The 27,406-nt window shown below is 29.2% G+C and overlaps 2 protein-coding genes across 2 annotated transcripts; one reads left to right on the forward strand and one right to left on the reverse strand.

Annotated features, from left to right (window-relative positions):
• On the forward strand, positions 1–27,310 carry tweek (transmembrane protein KIAA1109 homolog tweek). The gene is given in 52 exon segments (XM_089171354.1): positions 1–249; positions 1,172–1,481; positions 1,557–1,700; positions 1,786–2,105; positions 2,187–4,465; positions 4,545–4,831; positions 4,910–5,213; positions 7,564–8,200; positions 8,274–8,424; positions 8,427–8,776; positions 8,887–9,145; positions 9,216–9,560; positions 9,652–9,728; positions 9,822–10,158; positions 10,262–10,443; positions 10,532–10,757; positions 10,858–11,246; positions 11,313–11,474; positions 11,573–11,698; positions 12,879–13,014; positions 13,865–14,107; positions 14,560–14,819; positions 14,942–14,971; positions 15,159–15,462; positions 15,534–15,926; positions 16,013–16,519; positions 16,592–17,007; positions 17,116–17,554; positions 17,646–17,893; positions 17,987–18,684; positions 18,766–18,926; positions 19,012–19,220; positions 19,449–19,678; positions 19,766–19,984; positions 20,115–20,186; positions 20,276–20,431; positions 20,544–20,723; positions 20,792–20,993; positions 21,076–21,458; positions 21,566–21,978; positions 22,067–22,396; positions 22,488–22,520; positions 22,523–22,798; positions 22,881–23,073; positions 23,160–23,389; positions 23,473–23,754; positions 23,829–24,017; positions 24,104–24,313; positions 24,575–24,598; positions 25,157–25,287; positions 25,383–25,597; positions 25,687–27,310. Coding segments are annotated over 51 exon segments (15,063 nt in total). The 5' UTR covers positions 1–249; positions 1,172–1,228; the 3' UTR covers positions 25,910–27,310.
• Positions 5,237–7,338, reverse strand: LOC107073867 (uncharacterized). Its single transcript, XM_015334691.2, is given in 6 exon segments — positions 5,237–5,686; positions 5,771–6,118; positions 6,233–6,509; positions 6,621–6,899; positions 7,003–7,125; positions 7,128–7,338. Coding segments are annotated over 6 exon segments (1,605 nt in total). The 3' UTR covers positions 5,237–5,319.
• Positions 27,311–27,406: the final 96 nt, after the last annotated feature.

Raw genomic sequence — 27,406 nt, forward strand, 5'->3', positions numbered from 1 at the left:
TAAATTATAGCGTTACGTACTATTAACCTTATCTTCTGTGAAGATTTCTCTCAACCTGTGAATGTTCTTTTAGAGTGCATTGGTTAAGTATGGAGTGGTTGTATATCTTATTGGCCATTGATGACAGTTCTCTGACATCTTTTTTGAAATTGATGTAATGATAAACATAAAATCATGAGTGACACAACAGAAATTTAATATAGCTTAAGAACAAGTGTTCACACATACATATACATATACATGTGACAGGTAAATTTATATAATATAATTATTCATAGATAATATTTTTGAATATAAACTAATAAATTAATAATGTGCCATATATAGAATTAATATTAAATAATTTATAAAAAATCTTATCGACAATCTATTACGTTGTTATCAGTACGTTAATTGATATGGTCATTTTTTAATACCTACATAATAAAATAATAATCTTTTAATTGAACTAGTGATTTGCAGAATTTTCATTGATTACTCTCTACAGAGATAGCAACTTTTCTAAAACTATCATTATTATAATTAAATAAAATTTAATCTTTTAACGAGCAATTATACTTAGAAATAATTTTATATGTATTCTAATAAATAGGTTATGTTTACAAAATTCATAAATGTACTAATATATATTTATAGAAATTTCTTATTTTCTACAATGCAATGAATTTATCATAGATTTTGATTAATTGTTAAAAATTTGTACTCGTACAAATATATATAAAACTACTTTCAAGAGCAATTACTATATACATATTTTTATTATATATTTATTAGAATAAAAAAATAATTGATATTTTAATCCTTTGAGTTTTATAGATATATATATGCATTTAATAAAACTTGCTAAAACATAGATTATAGATACATAGATGCATTTGTCGATGTAAATGTAAAGAACGTAATGTCAGTTCGCATATTGATAATTGTTTTTAGTCTTGTTGCACCAAAATTATGTTTGAAAAAGCTTTCTTATTTCATTTGGGAGAATAACAATTATAATTTATTATTAGCTACATCTAATATTATCCATTAATGGTCTCGTATTAACAATAAAGTATTCTGTCTTTTCAAAGCACTTCAGATAAGAGTGCAGTTTAGATAAGAGTAACATTCTAAGAGTTAACTAAAACAAGCATTATTCATAAAATAAAATATAGTATTTATTTTTCAGCCTACAAACCATGATGATTCATATTCCTTGATTATTGAAAAACTTTAAAATATCATCATGGAAGAAAACGAATTATACAATGTTACAGTTCCATTTTTGTCTGGTATTGAACCAGCATTTTGGAACTATTCTGATCATGTTATTCTTGATGATCTTAAAATGGATAGCAACTTTATATGGTTGCTTTGTTCATTAGTATCTGCCATATCTTGGATCATCTATATAGTTTATTATAACAGCAGAGTTATTGGTTACATATTAACAAAATTGTTGAATCGTTTTGTTATACGTGATGGATATGTTAAAATTGGTACATACAATAATGATTAGATTAAAATATACATATATATTAAAATACATGATACTTATATTGTTCCATTTCCAGGATCATTTACATTAAGTGCTCTAAGTGGAAAAATAATGTTTAGAGATATAGTTTATATTACAACAGATTATAGTATTAGAATACAAGATGGATGGCTTATATTTAGGTGGTGGAGGAGTTATGTACCAAAAGATGTATCGGAAGGTAAAATTAATATATGTATATTTGGCATCAAATAAAATACTAAATTCAATTTAAAAAAATCTAATTAATTTCTTTTATATTTTAGATCTTTCTCATTCAGATACACGACTTTCAGTAATGTTAAATGGATTCGAATTGCATGTATATAATCGCTGTCAGTTATATGCACAATTGGAAAAATTATTCGGTCTCACACCTCAAATGTTTGCAGACGAAGAAAATTTTTGCATGAATACAGATGATCGTGATGCGACATCATTAGGCAATACTACTCATGAAAATCGTCAACAAACAAATGCAATGGATGTTTCACGTCATGTTGATAACATTAGGAAAAAAGAAGCTCATGTTATTGCTAGAACCTGGAGAGATTTAATACCTGTTATTAAATTAGATGTTTGTACGGTTAGTTGTAATAATTATATTATTTTTCTATCCAATTATTATGAAATAGGATATGTTTGTTCAATGTAGTTATATTTTCAGGGAAGATTAGTATTTGGTAATCGCTTAGTACCAACAACACTTTCAATAACCGTAGAAGAAGCACATTTCGTATACTCTACTAAACCAGCAGCATCTCGACATGATCATTTCATGCATTTTTCAAAGTGTAAAGCAGAAAATTTTAAAGTCATCTTAGCACCTAGTCCCAAGTATACAGGAATGGTTGATGATCCACCTAGGTATATGGGTGAAGGTTTTGTTGTATTAAGTTCTAATAATATGGAAGTATATTATTATATGGATGAACCTGGATTCGTTCCTGAACACCCAGAAATGATACAATTAGTTAATGGTGATATGGTCGAAGCAATGCCACCTATTTGGGGTATAGACATTAAATGTGGGAAGGGTACAGATTTTAGTTATGGTCCTTGGGCTGACGGGCAAAGAGAACACTTATTCAAGTTTTTCTTTCCAAATGATTATCAACCATTGAAAGTTACAAAAACTCCAATTCCAGGAGAGAAAAGACAAGTGCAATCTTTCGATATTAGATTATCAACACTTAACGAAGCAACAGTTGACATACTGTTTAGTAAAAATAGAGAAACTAATGCTGTTCATATTAATGTAGGACCAGGATCATATTTGGAAATTACCATGCCATGGATAGTCTTGCAGGATGGATATACTACTAAAATAACTGGCCAGTTATTACATTTAGAAGCTACAACAAGCTTGCAATATCGTAGTTTATTTGAAAGTGAGACATTAGAATTTGGAATAAAATGTCATTATCCGATAAGATGGAATGATCATCAAGAATGGGCTCTAAATCTAACTGGATGTAAGGCTACGGCTAATTTAGTTTATTCGCACAAAGAATTTTTTCAAGATATGATTAATGAATGGGCCAATAAATCGAGGCCTGATATATTGCATTTTGTTCCATATACGTGGAAATTCAGTTTGTTATTGAAAGAGTTTGAGTTAATCACAGTTTGCAACGAATATAATTGGATCGATTGTTCATCTCAAAATCAAGAAAACGCACATATTGCTTTTTGCGGAGAATTTTTTGATTTATCATTTGATCTTCCTTTTGTTGACTTCCTACCTTTAACAATACCTTTACGTTTCTGGATTCAAGGGGAAAGTGTTGATCTTTCGTTTTATTTGCCAGAAGTTAATACAAACCGTGCAATACTATTAGCATTAGACAAGAATGCAAAGATTATGACACGCGATGGATCTCATAAACATTTAAACGAATTACATAAAGGTAAAAAATGGAGAAACATATGTCAAAAAGGATCAGGATGGGTAGACTGTTGGTCTGTTCCAATTGTAGCATTAAGTATTAATTATACATATCATCCATGTCCACCATTAGGACCTACTCCACAAGCAAATATAACAACCCCTGAAAAAGAAGAAATTTTACTTTCCCCCATAAGAATTCCACGTTGTAGAAAATCACCAAGTCTTCAATGGACTCGGAATGGTACACAAAAGTTTGATCCACAATCTATACCTTCGGATAAAGTTAGTTTGGAGCTTGAAATTGGACCATCTATATTAATTTTATACGGATCATTATTAAGAAGTTTTATGCATTTAAAAGAAAATTTATTTGGAGATTATCAAACTTTCACTGATATGCAACAGAGTAGAACTAGCCCTACGGTTGTAAGTACTGATAGAAGTAAAGATCGAGATATGCAAAACAGCAGTGTAGAAGCCTCAACGGAGGATGAGGAAATCAAATCTAAACCATTTGATCCACGAGATTATCGACCATTAGAAGTTACAGTGGGTATTACAATGCATGATATACAGGCTCATTTGATTAAAAATTGCAGTGAAAATGATCCACCCTGTCCTGTTATACTTCTGGAACGATTTGGTTTTGAAATGAGAAAAACTTTCAAAGAAACAGAATTGCAGCTTCTTCTATCACCTGCAATAGCATTGCTTATGGATAATGTACCAAGATCGAGTAAAGAAAGACATTTAAATCAAGGCCACTTAATGTTAAGTGCATTACAAGTAAGAGGTCATGCAATGTTCAGTAATGAAGGAAGAAGTTTGGATCAAGAAACATTGGAATATGCATGGTTGATCGAACTACAATTAGGAAAACTAAGTGGAAAAATTAGTTCGCCACAATTACATCACCTTATAACCTCTCTGGAAACCTTTTTATTAATGGTTAAGAATTCGGAAAATAGCTTACGTCCTCCAGATTTACCTCATCATTGTCATCATGGTGTTCCTCCATTACAATGTACAGATAGTGATCCTGACAAACATTATAGGTGATTATTATTTTTTATACAATTGTATCAAATGCAAAAATAGTATTAAGTTAGGAATATTAATATATATATGTTTCAGGTGTCCTAGTTCTGAAGATATCAAATATAGAATGACAAGGTTATCTGTAGATGCCATTGATTTATATTTCCAAGAAGTGGGAACAGTAATACAATTGTGGATATCTCCAATTCGTTTATCAACTTGTAATTTACATGGACAACAAGTCAAATCTGGTGTAACAGGAGTACTACCTACAATATTGATTCGCCAATTTGTATCTGCAGCCGGCCATTTTGCTAATACAAGTAATACTAATACAACTGGTAGTGGAAGATCATATAATAATACGAGTAGTAGGTTATCAGGTATATGTTGAAAGAATATTATGTATAATCGTTAATCGTACAGATAAACCTATATGCTGAATTTTATTGTACATACAGGTGATGGAACTGACATTTGGCTTGAAGTAGGATCAGTGTCTTTGGGTCCAGTTATTCTAGAAGCTGCAATTTCTCTTCCTACTCCGGAACATGATTTGCACTTAGTACAAAATAAATATTTAAAAATGCATGATGAAGAAACAAAAAGATTGTGGTTTCTTTGGCCCCAAGAAAGTGGTGTAAAATTAACGAAATGCGGATGCATTGGTGGATGTGCATTTTTTGGAAATAACAGAAATGGCTCAAGATTTTTTAAGCCGAGCTATCACGATCTACAAGATGGAATTAATATCGCTGCTTATAGGTAAGATAGACCACTTTGATAAATAAAATTGTTAAGAATTTTGTTATACATTGAAAGGTAAATTATAAAAAATATATATATATGTGATTAAAAAGTATTATAATTACTACTTTTGGCAACAGAATAACTTTTCATGTAGTTGCTTAATCCTTCTCTTTTGTTTGTTAATAAGTAACTTGTACATTTTACTTTGCTTTCTCATATTTTCTATTGCTGACTTTATTTCCCATGATTCATCTTTTTTATCATTTTCCTGAACTGAAAATGTCCACATATTTGCTTCAATAATTTTCTCAATTAATATCTCTCCAAGATGAGCTTCTTCCATAACTAAATTCTCAGTCTCTTTTATATCGGCAATCATGTTTTCTAATATTCCTTCTTTCGGTCCTAATATTTCACCATTTTTTACAATTTTATTTTCTGCTTCATACATCATGCTTTCAATTGTTGACAAAATTTCATTCCATTCTCTAATTTTAAAGAAATTTTTTTTTAATATAGCATTTAACTTATATAAATATTTAGGAGAGTATTCTAATAGAACAATAATATACCTATATGTTTCTCGTAATTTGTTATATATTGCTTTATCAGATTGAATTTCTTTGTCTATCTCAGATTTCATTTTTTCTATCATTTGTAATTGTCTTCTTTTGCCTCTTTGTAATATTACTTGTCTGTCAGCTATAAGTAAATCTAAAAAGGTTGAAACAACCTCTTCGGGATATAAATCACATAATTTATTAATATCATTATCTGTTAATGGTTTAGTCACTGTCAATTCCCACATAGATTCCGTCCCTTTTTCCTTATAACTTGAACAACATTTAGAGTCAACTGAAGATGTTAACATATGTTCTTCTATCTGTGTTACTAAAAGTCTTCGCTTCTCTTTTTGGAGTCTATATCATGAAAAGAAAATGAAATAATATAACGCGATATTATCTATTAAAAAGATTAAAGAGCTGTTTCATAATTGATTCAAAAATATTTCTAATATTTTTGATTGAAAATACCTAACAATAACTTGTTGTCTTAGTATTTCTAACAACTTCAAATTTTTTTGCTCAGGAGTCAATTTGAACATGTATTTCATTTTGGGATCTTTCTTTAAATCTTGTTCTAATCTATTTAATAAAAACTTTATTACGTCATCATTCTCATATTCGACTCCTGTTATCTCATTATCAATTTGCCTAAGTAATTTATTGTAAAATTTCATTCCATCTCTTTGTCTGGAACTTGCTGTTTTTTGTGGCGTATGTAATGATTGATACAGTTGAATAATATCACCTATACATACAACATGTACCTATAATAGGTTTATCATACTATTTAATAGGTATTTACGAATCGAAAAATTTCTATTATATATTTTTATTATTTATTTGATAATGTATATACCAGATATTTTAGGTTCTATATTATGTTTGTAAAAGTCTTCCATTTGAGCTTCTGATAAATGTTCTCCCAATGCAGTAATTTTAGATATATTGTCTAAAGTTTGCGATTTAGATGTGCTACTAGTACATGAACAACATATGCTACTAGACGTACATGATATTTCTTTATTAATATTTAATCCGATATACGCATATGTTCCTTGATCATCTGGTAAACAACGTATTGCAATATATGTTTGACCATCTGCCGATTTTTCTTGAAAATCTTCAGGCATTTCACCTAACATTAAATTTATTTCTTATCTATTCTGTTTTATATAAATATTATTTTTCTATAAAGAATATTTCAATTATAATAGATAATGAATTGAAAAATGTCTTACCAATTCCAGTTTCTATTTTTGATGAAGAAATTGTATCCGATTCTTGTGAAATAAAAACACTTTTTGCAGGTGGCAAAGGTTTATCACCTGGAGGCATTAAAAATAGCCCGGCCATTTTTTTTCTTGCATATTCATAAGCAACTGTGATAAATATATATTGCGATTACGTTTAGATGTTATTCCTTTAACTTTTTCTCCACATAATTTTGTAAGCCATTGCATGCATAACAATTTATCTTTCTCATCAAGAAGTTCAGTATAATAATTTTTGGCCAATGATATAAATTGAAGAAAATCGTAATCTAAAACTTCTTCAGTTTCTAATTTTTGAGCCATAACTGAATATTATTTATTATAATTATTCTTAATGTACAATATATAAAAAATACACAACTACTTTTTTTTATATCAAAAACATGAAGAAGAAATAACAACTAATATATATTTACAATTTTGACACATACAGAAACAAAATACAACTACTATACTACATAGATTACTAGGCACAATAATGTTTACTTATAAGTTATATAATTTATTATAATATTTTATTTTTTTAAGGATCTACGAATCAGGAAAAGATAAAGGATTTGGACAGTCTATTTTACACGATAATCAATTAGTTTTTCATACACCTCCTTATAGTTTACAAGATGTATCTTTGCAAGACTCGTGTTATCCTGTCACAGGTGTCAAAGTAACTATTGTCCAAGAAGGATTACAAACTTCAAAGAAAAATATTGATCGTCCAAGGTCTGGTTTATAAATAAACATTTTTTTATATATTTTTTACCTGAATAATAAATGTTACATTTCTTTTTTTTGTTACAGTGCATCTAATATAAAAGATGTTCCATATTCTCGCTTGGTTGATGCCAGTCCTATTGCACAGCTACCACAAAAATTAGATTCTGATTCTAAATTAAATACTGAACGTAGTAAATCTATCTTAAGTGTTCCAGAAATTGAAACTGCTCCAAAAAGTAGTGTATCTGATTCTAAATTAGCAGTAGATTATTTTAATGCAACAGATGGTGATACGGCAGAACAAAGTAGTAGTCCTCAGTCTTTACCTGTAGAAATGGCTTTTTCTGGATCTACAAGATCAGCAACAAAAAGTAGTGATCGTGTCAATGTATCTGATTCTCACCATTCATTATGTGTAAGATCAGATTCCGAGGAACGGTTCAAACAAGAAGTAAGTAGATGTATATCTTTTAAGAAGAAAGCATTTGTATATAATAAACGTTTTAATTAATTTCTTTACCTAGGTTCAAAGAACTATTTCAATGTCATCAGAAAATCATTCAGAAGCATTTTATTCTGCCGATGAAGACATGAGTCATGGTTTAAGTGGAAGTAGAACGTCTAGTTTACGTCAATCTATCGTTGGTTCTGGATCGGTCTTAAATCGTAACGACAGTATGAAAAAAAATTTTCATCTGACCTGTCTATCGTGGAGAGTTCAACAAATGTAAATCTTTCTGCAGCAGATAAAGCTCATACTTTAGAAAGAGCTAAAACTCAAACGTTAAATTCAAAACGCAGTCCAAGAGTTACCAAGAATGCTACTCTCCAGAATGATACTGGTGCATTAAACGATAATGGAGCTTTACATGATTCTTCTGATAGTCATTCCGTTTCATCTACCAGTTTTATATCTGCTGTATCGTCTCAAGAAGATGTTACACTTGTGAACTTGCATATGCAAGTGAATAAACCAATTGTCGATTCTCCACTTTTAATGTCAAGTTATGTCAGTCATTTGACGCAGGTAAAACGATATAAATATGCTTTTTTAGGTCAAATTATGTATTAATCTTGTAAAATAAATAATAGATTCGTGTGTATATTTAATAACAAACAAAAAATGTAAAACTAAAGGTAAGATGCTCTAATTGGGCACAATCATCATTACCTTCTGGTGGAGATGCATTTACAACACCAGTATTTCAACGTACAGAAGATGGTAGACTGGTTTATGTAGGAGGGAAATACGTACCAAAACTTGAAACGATTAGCGAAGGATTTACATCTTTGAAAATGGTAACACGTTGCGATGGTTCACCTATTGCAGGATCTTCAAATAAAACACCCACGCATCCTTACTTATGGGATAGTACAACATTAAATCAAATGGAAGGTAGATATATAAATATTATATTAAGAGATTACCTTAAAGATTATTTTACATTTATTACATTAAATATTAGGTGAAGATAATAATGCTACTCAAGATGAAGAGGAATTATTAGCAGCACACGAAACAGGATCTCGAACGACAGTTATCATAAAATTCAAGGGAGATATTGATGTCATGATAAGTCCCATGGTGTTAGAGTCTCTTCAACGTTTCATAGAAACTATCGTGCCAACTTTGGCTATGTTACATCCATTAACTATTTTAAATCATCTCCATAATGAATGTATAGAAAAAGTCAAAGATGCTAACATTTTAAAACAAGATCAAAGTTTATCTTATTGGAGTCAAGTGCAAACCAGTTCTAAGCGATCAACAGCAGAAAGGAATGTTAAGAATGGTCAGGGTGATGATAAAAGTTGGTTTATGCTCATTAAATCAACCTTTTTCTTTTTTTATTTTATTTTATTGTCATCTACATCAGTTTTGTTTTAATTTATTATGTTTAGGTAAAATTGCATTACAAACTAACGTTTATGAAGAAAGTATTACGACTCAAGTACAAGGTAGCATCATTTTACCAAAGGTATTGTATGCATACCCCCACACGCACACACATTTTAACTAAAATATTATATTTATTAAATATAACTTAATTATAATAAGATTACTTTTGTAGATGAATTTAACGTTATTGCAAGCATCTGTTGTCGAAGAAATAATATCTTTCTCTGCACTTGAAAATATACGAGATCTTACATGTGTATCACTATTTGCAATTTGTTTTGACGATGTCACCGCAAGATTTTATCTTGGAAAGCAAGCAAGAGAAGTCGTTCAAACATTTCACAAACCTGCCGTTTTACCAAATCAAAAAAAAGTTAATAAAATTAGTAAAGCCTTTTTACCTGGTCACCAAACTACAGCTGTAGTAAGTGATTTTGGTGGCGGAGAAACTGTATATATTGAAACATCTGAGAAACAACAGGAAGAGATTATAATTACTTTAAATGTTGGTTAGTATATACGCATATATCATTTAATTATATTAAGTAGATAAATAACTTATAACTTTATTATTTATTATCGTATTATCGTGATATCGTATTTTTTTTATAGGAAAAGTTCATACGCAATTGCGTAGACTTAGAAATGAATCTTCAATATTAAAAGATGCCGTTATAACAGCTATACCTGCTCATTATTCAAGAGTATTGTTTACATGTACAAGAATGACTTCTCCATTAAAATGCATTGATTATTATCTTTTGCAATTACCTGACGAAAAAGATAAACAAAATGTAATAACTTTAATTTATTAAGATGCACATTATTGCAGCTTTAAAAAATAATATTATAACGTAAATTTTTATGCATGTAATTTAATAGAAACAAACAGGTCCTTCTCAAGCTACAGAAGAATTTACTATGGGTAGTGGGGAAGATCGATTAGGATTCATTATGTTCGAATGCGGTTTGGAAGGGATTAAATTAAAAATTGTAAAGAGATCGCAATTTGAGAAAGGAGAAAACGGACGTGATGATAAAAAAGCAGAAACTGAAGTATTATGCAATGATAGTACAAAAAGTCAAGATGAATTAGATAATGGAGTTGGTATGTATAAAAAAATCTATACAAAATTTAATTTATTTTTTGTTTTAATAATAAGTGAGAGGAAAAGAGAAAAAATATAATAAATATTATTTTTTATCAGCTTCTACAACTCCAGCTCCTGAACAAGAAACAAGTTCGACAAACGTACTAAATGGAACGCAAATAAATAACAGTGCTACTTGTGCTAGTCTTCATTCCAAAGCAACTAATGGAAATACTGTTTCATGTATTATTGAGCTAAAAACTGTATGGTTTAATTTTGCAGCACCACCTCGTACTCCGATAACACGAAAAATAGATTATACGCGATTAGATTGGAATTTGCTTAGCACTGCATCTCCAGCCATTAATGCTTGGATGAATCCAAGTAATAAATTTGCTATTAGAATTGTTTATATGTTTAGAACTATGTATCGAAGATCAACAGCAATAGTTGCTTGTCTCATGGCAGAAGCATTAGATGTGCAAGGTATCCACATGCCAGTTAAGGTAAAAATCTATTATATTATAAATAAATTGAACGAACATATGTATAAATCAATGACGTATTCTTAGAGTCGTTATGGAAGATTGACACCGCTGGCTAAAACTCTACAAGAAGATCCGTCGTGTCAATTATGTACAATTTTGCAAAATTATGTATTACTATCTGATTTGGCTAATATAGAGACCAATCTTAAAGAATCTGATTTACCTCTTTTATCAACACTTCGACAGGTAATAATAGTTATACGATATTTATATTAATATGATGTTAAATAAAAAAGATTGATATATTTATAATCTATTTTTATATGTTTGTTTTATCTTAAAAGGGAGTAATTGTATTAAGTAGACAATGGAAAAATGTACTTTACACCCCATTACTTTTGGAACACAACTATAAAACTAAACATGTCAAACCTCTGAACGTCACATTTGCTGTTTCTGATCCTGATGAGGTAAGATTTTATATATTATTTCATTAACACTTTTATATTATGTTATATAATTATAATTTAATATCTTATTAATACAGTTTTAATATAGGAAGTATTATTAAGTATATAATAATAATACAATATTGATAATTTCAAGCATTGTTATACACTCTCCATGAGAAAAGTATAAATCCAGTGGCATACAAATCAAAATTAATTTTAATTTAGAAGATTCCGACATCATTTTGCATCTTTGATAAATAAACATAAGTAATCAATATACTTTTCATTGTGCGAAAATGTTAATTCTGTTGAGAATTTTTCTTTCAGCAATTGATCTATGAAGATTTGGAAGGAAATAACAATGTAAAAGAGAGTAAGAAATTTTTTTTTTTTATATACATGGGACAAATTAAAACACAATGCAAAAGCTTTATAAAATCCTCTCTTCACTATTATTAATTAATTATCTTTGTGAAAATATGTGCGCTGTGCTGCAATTTTAGTTCCAAAAAGATTTCTATAGTCAATATAGTATTTTTCATTTAACTGATTAATACGTTTAAAACAAATACTGTTGTAGATATATCTTTCATATAAACGAAAGTGCTTTTTCACATGATATATAATAATATAAGCTTCTATAATACACACGCTGTCTCTTTCCAAATGTGATAATATTAATGAAATAATGCTATTTTTATTTTATTACATAATACACACATACACATATATGAATGTGCCTAACGCAATGTGAATTTTTTCACTCTATGCTATCATAAAGGAAAACTTTTTTGTACTGCCATTGGTAAAATATATTGATGCTTATGGGTTATATGTATAAATTGAAAACAAATGTTAAAAACAAATGTTTTTAATACAATTTAAACTATTTTTTAAAATACTTTTTGCACGTTAAAATAAAGAAAGAATCTAAAATAAACATAGAAAAACTTTAAAGTATATATTTGATATGTAAATCATTCAATATTACAAGGTAAATACTATTAGCTGAAAGGTGTCATGATATTTAAATGATTTTTTACATTATAATTTTGAAGGATATAATATAAGTAATTTATTCATTATTGTTTATATATTATAAACTAATTATCAATGCATTCTGCAGCTTTTGTGAGAGAGAGTGGAGATAAATTTTACATGTTAAAAATATGTAAGGGTTTGGCCTATTAATGTGTAGGAAAATTTGCTGACGGATGGGGAGGGTAGTGCAGGAGATGTTGATGATCAGGAAGTGACAGATGAATGTGCTATGCTAATCACGGACCATATGAACAAACATATACATGTCAAGAATGGACAAGATAAAAGCTCAGGTAGTACTTATTCAAATAAATCAACATCATATATTATAATTTCATATAGAAAAAGGCAGCAGGATCTTATGTTTTTCTTAGCTTTTATATATCTATATATCTGAGTTACATTGTATAAAAATCTAATAACATATAGGTCACAAAATCGCCGATTTGGTGTGGAGTGACCTATGTGTAATATAACAACACTTTTATTAATTTTACATATGTCTATAGTTGGTATAAAGTTACGAGGTTTAAATATATTTTTATAATTTAACTACATATCAAATAATATAATAATTTTGATTTTCAAATATTATCAATATAAGAAAAGGGAAGATTTTTTAATAACTTTCTATTATTTACCGTGTAAAATCATTGTTATTGAATTAATGCCTTTTATAGCTTTGCTCTAAATTTATAAACTATATATTTATATTTTAATGTACTTTAAATATGTAAACTACAATGAAAAATTGTAATAATTATTTTTACAAGTTAATACTTCTAAAATAATTATCAATATAATTGATTAAATTAGCATTGCCTTATTAACATTTATATAGTAAGAGATTCGTAGTAATTAAATGCTTACACACATCCATGCTTTGTTGCTTTGTTAAATAGTCCATTAACATCATTTAGGTTTGCACAGCTTAACAAAATCTGTTCGATATTTCATAGCTTATTACTTAAGAAAGGCGTTGATATGTACAATTGAACAATTATATCTACTAAATAACATTTTAAGATACAATAAGAATCATTATCATTGATTAATATCATTATACGTTTTTCTTAAGTACTTTTGGACATTGCAAACATATTTTTTTGTGTAAAAAAAATTGGATTAATATGAAACAACCAGGCATGTGTGGTGATGGTTTGACGGTTCCTGTAAGTTCTCCTCGCGGGGAAGATACAACCCCATTACCAACACCGGTTCCAGGCCCGGATTCACTAACCTCTCCCTCTCCACCAGTAGTTCTTCCAAAGAGAGGAAAATCGCTGCAACCTACACAAGTGCCTGTTAGTACACGAGCAAGTATTGTCTTTCCCTTGCTTGCAAGCGGTGGCCTGTTCAATCAAAATCGAGAACAGAATAATATAAGTAAGTGAGACATTTCAAATGTTTTGCTAATGATAATTTTTAATCATCAGACTGAAGTAATTACCCTTTTATGTTTAACAGATAAAGAAATAAATATAAAAATTATATATCCACATTTTTAATAAATTAATATATTAGCTCTTCACTGTTTAATATTTTTAAACTATTTAATTATTATCATTCTGATGAAGAAAGTATTTTTTAAATTATTATCAAACATATTAGACTGTAATATCTTTTATTTTTAACTTCTTAATTGTACATATTTTCTTGCTTCTGACCTATATTTTAATTAAATCCAAAGCTTTTCTATACATTGCTTATACTAATTTTTTGTTTAATATTTTATATATGAATGCTTTATAACTTTAAATGAGTATTTTAAATTACAATCTAAATTAAATTTGGAATATTATGTTTTATCAAAGTAAAATAAGATATTTTTTTATCAGGCTATGGAGCATTACGAGAAGAGAAGCCACCACAAATTCAAGTATCTCATTCTCATCAACTTGGTTCGAATCCTAGTATATATTCTGGAGGTCTAGGACATGGAAGTCAACATAGTACTGGGAGTTTAGATCAAGTAACTTCTCCAATAAGTCATCATTCAAATAAACCTATTAACACTGAAGAAGATTTATATAATTGGATGGCAAAACAGCAAGAATTTATAAAGGATAATGAGAAAGGAAATGTAAAAGGACATTGGGTAAACTTTATCATTATATTATTTAATGATCTTTTTGTATTAAATTAATACATATGTTTAGAAACTTGTTAACGTTTCTAAATATATACTATACTTTTATTTATTTTCTCTCACTTTCTTAGGTCTTTCGTGCAGAACAAAAGTCAATGAAGGTACTTCAGAGTAAACTAATTTTATAGAAAAACATTAATTTTATTTCAATATTATTTTTAATCACTTTTATTTTATAAATTTCATTACGTTTCATTGACTTCTTATGCATGTAAATATTTTTTTATGGTATCCATTCATAACATTGTTATCAATCTTATAATCATTATGAATTTTTAATACTTTTAGGATTCCAAGATCAATACTATGACAACAGACGATACAGAAGATTCAGATTTACATAGTGGTGCATTTTTATACCCAATGAAGGATTCCCTTCGATTATTGGATGCTCATTTAATTTTTGAACCTCTTTTATCTTCATTATCTGTTATGCCTCAACAAATGTTATCAGCAATTGGTTCTGGAAATGTAAACAATATGTCATCTTTAGATTGCTTAGGATCAAATTTGTCTCTTGTAGGATGTATGGATACAATGCGTATCGATATTGTTGTCAGTGAATTTGGAAAAGTAACAGATAAAAAGAAAAGTATGTTTATTCATTTTAATGTTACCTAATTAAATTGTTTGAATGGTACTAATTTATATGTATGATTCTAGGTAACAAACAGAAAAAAGGAGTTGGATCGAAATTTTATTTGGACATACCTCCTGAAACACCAGCATTTTTATGTGAAAAAATTGGTGTTGATATAGATATTAAAAAAATGGCTGATATGACAGTAGATGATATGATACAGAAACAAAATGTTTTATATATATCTAGAGGGCAACTAAAAAAGCATACTAGTACAATAGTTAATGTCAGTCTCAATATACGTTATATCAGTCAGCAAGTAACTATGCCATTACTCAGATTATTGCACCAAATTAGTAATATGTATCAAAATGTTAAGGAAACACAAATGGAATTAAAAGAACAACATCCTGAAGCCAAACGAAATACAAATTTACTTGTCAATGATACTGTCACAAAAAATGGCTCTTCATCAAGTAAATATATTTTACCTCAAAATATTAATTATTTGTTTAATTATAAAGCTATCATTTTAAATGAAATAATCTCTTTGTGCTCGTAGCATCTGATTTACAAGAGCATCTACTTATTGGAAAAAAAGCAGAAATTCCATTACTTCGTAATAGCTTTGAACCAAATCAGCAAAAGATCATATCACCAGAAGCAAGTATAAGATCTCGACCACAAAGTTTTGCTCAAAAATTACGCAGTACAGGAAAAAGTGTAAAAGGCTACATTAATTTAAGCGAAGGTGTTATTACACCTAGTTTCGGAGCGAGTCCTAGTGGATCGGGTCTTGATAAATTTAGCATATTATCGGATAAATACAAAGATACTGTCAATTTAATACCCAGATGTTGGAAAACCATCTATTACCTCTTAGATCTATATGCAACACGTCCAGAAACTAAGACTATTACCCATCGATTTTCCATTCCCGCGGATGCAGCTGAACATTACAAAACTAATAAAAAGTACGAAGTTTTGAACGAAACGAAAGATGGAGATATTGAAAAAGGTTTAAACGCAGAGAATAGTTCTACACCAATACCACCTCCAAGGGAATTAAGTGAGTATTATATTTATAGCTAATTAAGTAAATTTATACATATCGTCATTTAAATTAAATATTATTGAATAGGTATTGTAACAGGTGAAAGAACTAGGTTAATCATTTTTGGAGTTGCAAGAATACATAGAACTCGACTTTTGGCTACATTAAGTGGCTTAAAACTAGAAGCTGAAATTACAAGTTTACAAGCAAGTTTAACGTGCCGTAAGAAAACTCGACCTGCTAGTTTGGAGTGTAGTTTGACGGGACAGATTGGCAGAACTATGATCGTTTTATTGGAAGGTGTAGCACCTAGTCAACAGACTGTTGTCAAAATTACAGTTGGAAAATCACAAGCTTTGTACTCTAGTATCACCAGACGTCAGAAAGACAAGAACAGTGGTTTGTTAACTGTTGGAGCTGTTAATATAGATATACCACAACATCCTGTTGCTCTGCATGGAATGATGACAAGAGGTAGTAAACAGTTATCATCTACTTTACAGGTAAGATTCAAAATATATCCTTATCTATGTTTTGTACACATGTATAATTAATTATTTCTATATAATATAGACTATTCTAAGCTCTTTCTATTTTTTTCAATTAAATAGGAATTAAGAGTTACAAGAACATCTTCAAGAATGTCGAGAGGACAACAACCGGATGAGTTAGATGTCGGACCAAGTAGTCCACATCATGATGCACCAGCACCTACTATTGATGAAGAAAAATCTCAAGCTATACCTAGTCTCTTGGAACCAATTGTTATGCAATTTCATATTATACTTCAAAGTTTAAGTATAACAGCAGCATTACTTCCTTCTTTACAAGCACAATATAAAATGGATCAAGTAAACAGTGCAGGTGTAACTGGTAGTAAAGCTAAGTTTACCATAGAGCTGCCAAATCATAGTTTAAGTTTTACAACAAAATTACAAGTAACTGAAGCAAATCTACCTTCCGAAGCAAGTATTGAACTTCCTAAAGTTCATGTGTCAGCAGAATATATACAAGATGGAAATAGTAGTTTAAACGATAGTAAAATTGCTGGTAAATATCTCACCGTAACATTACTTAATATATAGATGAATATTAATTCAGTTAAATTTAAGTTCATCTATTTATTTGTATAATTTTACAGATGGAGTTGTCTTAAGGCAGGGCAGTTATTTGAGTGCCACTGCAGATATTGGTACATTTGAGCATTCTTTGACAACAGATCTATTAAATCATTTAGTATTTGTACAAAAAGTATTTATGAAGGAAGTTAATGAAGTTGTACAAAAAGTATATGGTGGAGAAAAACCAGTTCCACTTTGGCTTGAAGATGACGAATCTACGAATTCAACTTTAAAAAGAATATTATTTTCATTGGTCATTCGTATTAAGGTAAAAGTACAATGCATTATTTACAACTTCTTTCGAATATTTTTAATATATATATATTGTTTCAATTAATAACTTGTATTCTCTTTTATACAGAGAATACAATTGACTGCAACAACCCCAACAAATTCCGCAGTTCGTTTAGAAACTGGTACCGTTGAATTTCAATTATCTAACAGAGTACAAAATGTCTCTGGTGCGACTCAACCAAATCCACACATGAAATTATTTGGGAAAGCACAAGTTGACATTAATTTGAGTCTTGGGCAATTACTTAAAAATGCTCTGTTCGAAGAAGCGGAACCAGAATTTCAACAATTCGCATTTTTTAATACTAGAGTAGGTTTACGAAATGCGTTTCAAGAAGAAATGGTGCAGGGTGAAGATAAGGAAGTAGTTTTAATAACTCTAAAACGTCCATTAATTTACATTCAACCAATGGCTATCGATAAAGCAATACTAGTTTGGTTGAATTATAAAAATGCATATGAATATTGGAACGAAAAACGAGCTAATTTAAATAAAGAAGTTTTAACAGCTACTCAGCAAGTCTTTGAAAAAGTTCCATTTGGTCAATTGACTAGTCAACTTAGTGCACCGCATTTGGGAACATTATTCTTACAATTAACAGTAGACGACATGGGTATTTGTTTACCACTGAACCCCTTGCCGCCAAATAATTGGGGTTTAAGTAGAGGGTTATATGACGGAGAATTAAGGGGTGCAGTTGTTGTTACACTTGAAAATACCAGCATATCAGCATGTAGTAGTGGTAGTTTAGTCAGCAAAGCAAGGTATTACATCTTATATTTTTCTTCAGATTATGTATTCATTGTGTCTGTTTATATATTTATTTATTTTTTACTTTTTCTTAGATTTGTAGGATTATGTCTAAGATTTGCAGAAGATTTTGAAACATCTTTAGATGATTGGAAACCAGATATGAATGATAGTAGTATAATGAATTTATGTGTAGTTTCTGAAGGTACTTACGAAGTATGCAGTAGAACGATTGCACAGAAACAAGATAAATCAGGTAATATATACAACTTTTATATATACAAGTAATTACAAAGACGTTTGTTACAATATCATGTATCGTATAAATAAATCTTTTTTAGATAATGCCAAATGGATATTAAATGTTCAATGGCAAATGGAGGGAGTTGATATTCATCTTGATGTTAATGTAGGGCGTCAATTATCAGCACTTGGTCACACATTAACAATGCTAACAGGTTTTGAAGAAGATGATATTCATGTCTCAGCTGATTATGATAGTGATGATGCAGATCAACCAGATAATAGTACTAGTCAGGTTAAGAAAAAAGTATGGTTTAATTAATTTTATTTTATTTATTTCCTATTTTTTATGCTCTATCTTGGTTTTGTGCTCAGGTAACTTAATATACCAGAAAAGTAGTGTTTTTGTTCGTAGTTTTTATCCGCTAAATAAATAAATAAATAAATATTAAATAAGATTACATTAAATATAAATATTTTTACATACGTTTTTTTCTTACATATATTAAAAAATAACTTTCTATATATTTTTTAGGAGAGTATTTTAATGAAAAAGTCAAAAAATTGGACTGACAGTTTACCTGCATTTGTCTTCGATCCTACTTTAGATGCAAAGAAAAGATCCAAATTAATTGAAAAGGAAATGAACGAACAAGCTAAGATAATAAATGATTTAAGATCATTAGGTGCATCTCATGGTACTATAGAACAAGAAATGAAACGGTTACATGAATTGGAAGCTATGGTATTTAAAGACTTTAGAAGGTAATACTATTGTAATTAATGTTAAATTCAAGATGGAGATGCGTTACATTTATTAATATTTATAGTTTTATTGTTCTTTCTTTGCAGGGATATGATTCAAAAATTACGAAGACAATCGGTTAAGGCATCTGGAATAAAAGGTAAATTAGGTCTTGGGAGTAAAACTAATGCGTATCGTTCAAGATCATTTATTGTACCCTCACCAACACCAGAACATCAACTTGAGAGCCCAGAAGATATAAATATGGAAATAAATTCGGCAAATTCAGCTAGTTATGAAAGTAGTCCTAGGAGTGGTCCAAGCAGGTAAAATTTAGTTTTATACATTATAACATAATGCACGTGTGTACAGTTTCATTTCCCACAGTTTAATCATTAGTATATACACATACTTGTACATATATGATAGCATTCCATTTTCATGCAATTATTGTAGATCTGCTTCTCTTCGTGTTAGAGGACTTAGCGGACAAAGAGTTACGTTTAGTGATACTCATACAATGTGCAGGTGAATTAAAACTGAATATAATGTTTATTTAAAGGTTAACAATTGTATCTATCTTGATTAGTTATCCTTCATTTCTTTGATTAATGTAGGCAATCATCCTTACCTAGTGCGGGATCAGAGTTCAGTTTACCTGAAGGAGAATTAGAGTGGCCAGAAACCATTGAAATAGAAGGAGAACAAGTTGAATTAAGAAAAAAAAGTAGAGACACTAGTTGTACATCTAGTTATGATAGTATGGAAGGAAAGTACGTAGAAAAAAGAGAGAGGACCTTTTATTTTATATTTATTATAATATATTATTATATTTATATATCTCTTGTGTGTGTTGTATTATTGATCTCAATATATTCTTAATAGTGCACCTTTGCTCGACTCGTTTGGAAAAGAACAAACCTCTTCTACTTCATCGCCATATATAACACCTCAAAAAACTCAAGAACCTAATATAGACTTTGAACTTGATGTAAAAGTATTAATAAACAGTGGCAAATGTGTTCTTCATACAAAAGATCCAACGAGGGAAGACGAAATTAAGCTGTAAATATTAGCATTAAATAATAGTTTATATTAAATTTATATTTTAAATTTATACATGTTTTTAATAGTATGAGTAAAATGAAAAAGGAGAGATCCTGTTCGGGTGGAACGTTTGAATTTCAACCCAGCAGCCCAAGCAGTAGTAGAAAGCATTTAAGTAGTAAAGAAAAATCATCAACTACGAGTACATCACGATTACGATATTTACAACACGCGAGTGTACCTTTAGTAGATTTAACAATTTTTCGTATTCCTGGTCTAGACGTGAAGGTAAAGTTTTTAATTTTTTAAATATTTATACATATGTAAATCTATACTTGAACATAAACTAATTAAATATGTTTGTTTATAGGTTCATTATGAATCGAAAACTCTTCCCGAAGAAACTATGTCTCCGCGTATTACAACAGAAAATACTTTATTAAACCCTACTCCTTCATCTACGCTTCGAAAATCTAGCACTAAAAAAGCTAGTCTTTTTGCTTGGATGACTCTTCAAAGTATTCCAGAAGAAACAATAATAAGTCCTCATATTTTAGAATTTTTCGAACAAACGTTAGAACCTATTCCAAGCAAAAGTTATTTCCAAACTAACACTCAAACAAATTCTGGTTTTCCACCAGAAAATACAGAGAGTACGTCGTGGGCAGCGACTGCAGCTAATAGCAATTATGTTTATGCTAGCTTTCCTGTAGACGTCATAGTATATTTTCATATGCAGCCATCTACTTTTAGGTATAAAATCATTTTTATATTATATGATTATTATTTTTGTTATTATATTTATATTTATATATTTATATAATTTAATAATATTGTAAATATTTGTTTATATTTTTTAGATTTTCTTGTCTACCAGTTTCTAGAGTAGAATGTATGTTACAATTACCTTCTCTTGACATAGTGTTCTCTTCAAAACGAGCAGAAGAAGAACTTATTGAATTTCGAGAATATAAATCTCCAGTTACACAAACTACAGGAAAGGAAACAGGTTCGGCTATCGGTGGATTGTCCGTGACAGGATGCCTTGCAGATTTTTCTGTCTATATCTTTCATCCTTATGGAGGTGGTAAGAAAACAGGTTTAAAAGAAGCTCAATGGTCACCTTTATCGGACAGCGAAAGAAAAGATTCTTTAAGCATTAACGTTGAATTTGTGAAATTTCATTTGTCGAGGATTAAAAAATTGAATTACCAAGGTGAACATATAAAAAAAGTTCCAGATGCAAGTAGCCGAGCTGTTATACGGTTTTCGAGTACGTAGATTTTATTTGAAAAAACTTTTATTTATCTGAAATAATACCTATCACACTTTATTATATATTTTATTTGTATAATTTATAGCAATCGTTGATATTGGCTCTGCTTCGTTCAAATATGATATGCGTCGTTTGACGGAAATTCTGGCATTCCCAAAAGCATGGTACAGACGTAGTATTGTTAGACGCCTATTTCTTGGTGATCTCAGTTCAGGTACAGCATATTCCGAAGGAGATGGAAGTCCACCATTAAATCAAGAAGAAGCAGTAATGGGTAGTTCGTTATTAAAGCATTATGACAGACATGCGGGAGATGGATTATCGAAAAGTGCACCTGAGAGAAGTCCTACATTAAATAGAGATAAATTAAGACTTAGTTTGGAAAGTGATATACCAAGACATGCACGTTTAAAGGGTTCGTTTAATAGCTATTATTTTTTAATACGATCATTCTATAATTACAATATAATATAATGCAATAACTATCGATGTACATGTTTCATAAGATATTGGACGAGGATGGAGTTTTAGCGCAGAAAAAAAGTAACGTCCGAAGTGAAGTTAAGAGAATCAGCATGGGAGACTTTAGTATTATTTGCAGTCAATTTTACTCGTTTGAATGTACATATGAATATGGGTAATGTTATGGGTAACGTTACTTGGATGACCAAAGACTTTAGATCCGATGGAAGATTATCTATAGGTAGTACTGGACATAAAAATTTATATATCGGCATTGGATTGGGCGGTTCCAGCCTAGATGCTAAGGGTGGTATTGTTGGTGGAATTATTGAATTGAGTAAAATTGATACATACAGTTTAGTATATTTTTATTTATGTAATATTAATTTTTTTTTAAATAGAGAAATATATATTAATAAAATATTCTTTTCATGTAGTACACATTAGAGAAGAACCTGGAATAGAACCTGACCATACAGTTGGATTAAAATTATTTGCGTTAGAATTGCGACTCGATTATATGGGAACAAGTGTACTAATGTCTAGAGTATCTTCCTTGGACATTACACTTCGTGACGAATGGAAGATTAATCGTCATAGCAATGGAGATGCATTTATGCCAACTAGAAGGTAATCATATACACATATGAATATATAATTTTATTTTGTTCACAATTACTATTTTATTATTTTAATACTTGTAATTAATATTCTAGACCAGCAGTCATTTTTATGCATGGTGATTTGGGTTGGGACCAACTTCAACTTATGATCAGTAAATCGACAACAGCAGATTTATTAAAAATGTTTTACAAGTTAGACGAGTTCTTTAGTCAACAATTTAAAAGCAGTAAACGAGTATTCAGTTCTTTACAACCGAGACATCAAAGAATAAATAATAATAGTATGAGGAAGAGACAACAAAAGAAGAGATCTGCTGTAGATGGTAAAACTTATTATTAGATATATTGATGTATCTTATTTTTAGATAAAAATATATATTTTATAATTAAAAATAATCTATTATAGGACCATGGAATTTAAATCAAACAGCAATATCTGATGCCAGACATCATAGACATTGGCAGCGTGTATTAACTCAAGTAGCTGGCCTTCAATTAGGTAGCTTAAGATTTTCTTTACCATCAACTGGAACTGTTCTTGGGGGTACAATGGAATTACATGGGTCAAATATTAGTTTGGCCTGTTTTCATGGTATTAATTTCAAAAGCAAAAGTTGGGCGTTATTCTCATTGAAGGAGCCGTGTATCAGTTTTGCTACAGAGGCTCAAGAAATTCCAAGCGTAGAATGTATGTTCAATAGATTATGCATATATAGAATTAATATCCAATATATAATACTTCATTAATTATTTCTCTTTTAGTACCAAATACATGCGATGTACATGTTGTTCAAACTTTGACTATTAGCTTAGGACGACAGCAAGAACAACACGCGAGACATCACTCTATGGCTACGGTTTGTAGACTAAGTCGTAGCGTACTATTTCCTCCGCAATTTAAATCTTTACAAGAATGGTTTCACTATGCTTTTGCAAGTAGTGAAATTGATGGTAAGCTGTAAAATATATATATATGTGTGTATGTGAAATATGTTGATCATATTTTCCTAATAATGATACCATATATTATTCTATAGCAGTAGATAGATTTCCATGCGTTGAGAAAGATAGAGCAGACACTACAGTTGATAATAATAATCCAACAACTCGAGGAAGAAGTACATCAACTACTTCAGGAAAATTGCAGGAGCATTCTCATACAAGAGAAGTGATATTTGCGCTTCCTTCATTGCAGTTACATTTAAAAACTGAACATTTACAGACCGCCCGTACTCCAGATGTTATAGGTATAACCATTTTTTTTGTATGTTAATTGTGTTAAAAACTTTAATAATAATATAAACATTTTTATATTATGTGTTTTATATATACACGTATGTATATATGTAGTTGTATAGAAATTGATACCAAATTATATTGATCTTCTACTGCCTCTCTTACGATATAATTTATTAAAAACTATTCTTTAAAATAATTTGAATTTCTTAGAAAAATTACTTATCTTTATATTATATTTTGCAATATTCTTCTTCTCATAATTTTTTTAGGACTTCCTAAGCATATTTTATATAGTAAGTATACAGTAAAATTTATTCTCAGTATAGCCAAAAAAGGAGAGTTTATATATATTAATATCTGTACATATAGCGTATACTCTTAGAGTTGTAGTCTGCTTCTAATATGCAAAAAATATCCCTTAGCTATATTTCATTGAATCAAATTTATCGAGCATGTTATCTACAAAACTGATACATAAATGCATTAAACATAAAAAAGTATACATTTCGAGGAATTCCTCTTTTACAATAGGTAGTCTAATTAGCATGTAGTAAATTAAGCTCTTACAATAATATAGTAAATTATAACAAATATTAAATGCTACAAATATACATGTAGTGATTAGTTTGATCATTTTATTTATTCATTTTTAATCGTTTATTCCAACTAGACATTAATTAATACGTATTAATATCATTAATAATATTATTTATTATTGAATTAAACGAAAATGTTGGGATAAGCGTCATTTTATATTAGAATTGATATCATTTATAACGTTTTATAAATTCACGATTAAAACTTTGTAGAAGTTTGTGCATATTGATTATTAATTATTACTTAATTATTAGGTGAGAAGCCATTAGTGGAATGCAGCTTCATTACAGAATTTGAAGATCATATTTTTGTTACTGTTGATGCAGAGGGATTCTTCTTTCTGCATGATCTTATTACGTCATATGTAAAGGAAAAAGAACGAGTGGTAAAGATTCTTTTCACTCTCTTATATATTTATTAATACTATATGTAAATTAATTATGTGCATAATTACACATAATTTATTAAATTATTTTTTAGCATACAATGCAAACCATAAATGCACGCGCACATAGTCCAGATCCCCAAGAAAAAGAAAGTGCAAGTGCTAGTACAAGTGCAACTAGTGTTCCTACATCCACAACTAGTACGACGGAAGATGAAAGAAAACGCAAACAATTTGATCCAGCAGAGATGTTCATTAAGGATTGGCGATCGTATAGATGTAAAACGTGGCATTTAGAACCCACTGTTAGGTAAGAAATATATATAATATAAAATATATACACAAATAATATTAATTATATATTATAGAATGATATTAAATATTTCTATATTTATTAAGGTTACTTTCATGGGCTGGGAAAAGTATAATAGAACCATATGGTATAGATTACATTCTTCAAAAATTAGGATTTTCGCATGCACGTACTACAATACCTAAATGGATTCAAAGAGGATTTATGGATCCACTGGATAAATTACTTACTGTTCTTATGTTAAGAATGGTATTAGCTGTACGAGAAGAACCATTAGATGAACAAAAGGAATGTAAAAGGGATAAATAATTTGTCACTTTTTCGTTGCGCTTCTTTTTTCTGTGACTTTTAACGAATATATATCAAATTCGCGTGATCTCTAATTATTTCTAACAGTCCATAAGATAAAGTAATGATTTGTTGCTATAACTGCAGTGACAGTGCGTAGCAGGAACTTTTTAATGAACTGAGATAATACAAATTTAGAATACTAAAAATCTCTTTTTATCTTTCTCTCTGTGAAGCAATGACACATCGTTATGCAAAACAGTTTTTGCTTTCCTTTACTTTGTGGAAAGAAATACAACATTAATATTCTAATTAATGAAGAAAACGAACCATAGTGGTTGTAATAATCGTTCTTGATATAAGAACTTTGATCTTGTACATGTAAAGCTGATATATTTCAGATGTATATGATATGATATGGTGTGTTTCAATAGGGATTTGTAAGAATATCTGAAGGCATAATAAGAGTTGTAACCAAACACAATTGTACATTAAAGAAATTATAGTAGCTATTAAATTACATTTCTATTAAGAAATATGAAATTATATCAGTGAGTATACATAAATCAGCACCAGTAATATAATTATATATATACACACATGTACATTTATATGTCGTGTATTAAAGGGAACGCTGCAGCATATGTATCTTGATTATCAATTTGTTTAGCATTTTGTTCAGAAATAATACACGCACGTATATATAAAACTACGTGTGCAATAATTCAAATTTATTCTTTATTATACACAATGAAATAGTACCGTTAATATGGAGAATCAACACATATTTCGTATATACATATATAATCTAAAGATCACAAAAAAATGCTTTTAATATACAAATAGAGACAATTTATATTTCAAATAGGAAATGTTTATCTATAAATGCAAAAATATTTTTAAAAGATTATTAAATGTTGCAGCAGCAATAATAATTCGCTAAATACTGGTGCATTTTCCTATATGTGATACTTTACTGTTACTGTTTTATAGTTAGGAAAATTTTTATTTATGAAAAGCATCTTTTTCTGTATATTTTTTTTTTTTGTTCTTTTTATATGAATATAAATTATAGCTGACACATTATATGTATAATACTTTTTAATTTGCAGACTACTGTAGATGTATAACATTATTATTATTATTATTATTATTATTATTATTATTATTATTATTATTATTATTGTTGTTGTTATTACTATTATTATGCTTGATTTATTTGTAATATGTGATATAGGATAATCTTTAAAAGGAAAATTATATTAATTAGATATATGTACCAACGAAAAATGTCATTTAAGCTAGATTTTTCATAAACTTGTCCAAGTTATAGCAGTATTTGTATACCTGTGTCATAGTTATTATATGGAAAGTATTAAACCGAGATATTAAGCGAATAAAAGAATACTAGTTGAATTAAAACAGTTGTCTGCAATTATCTCTGTCCAAAAGAATTATCTATAAAATGCTAACATATTCAAATCATGATATAATAAAATGTAATTGTTTATACCAAAA

The sequence above is a fragment of the Polistes dominula genome, unplaced genomic scaffold (assembly GCF_049000335.1).
Source record: "Polistes dominula isolate Pdom_NZ unplaced genomic scaffold, Pdom_raw_medaka contig_31, whole genome shotgun sequence".
Lineage (NCBI taxonomy): Eukaryota > Metazoa > Arthropoda > Insecta > Hymenoptera > Vespidae > Polistes > Polistes dominula.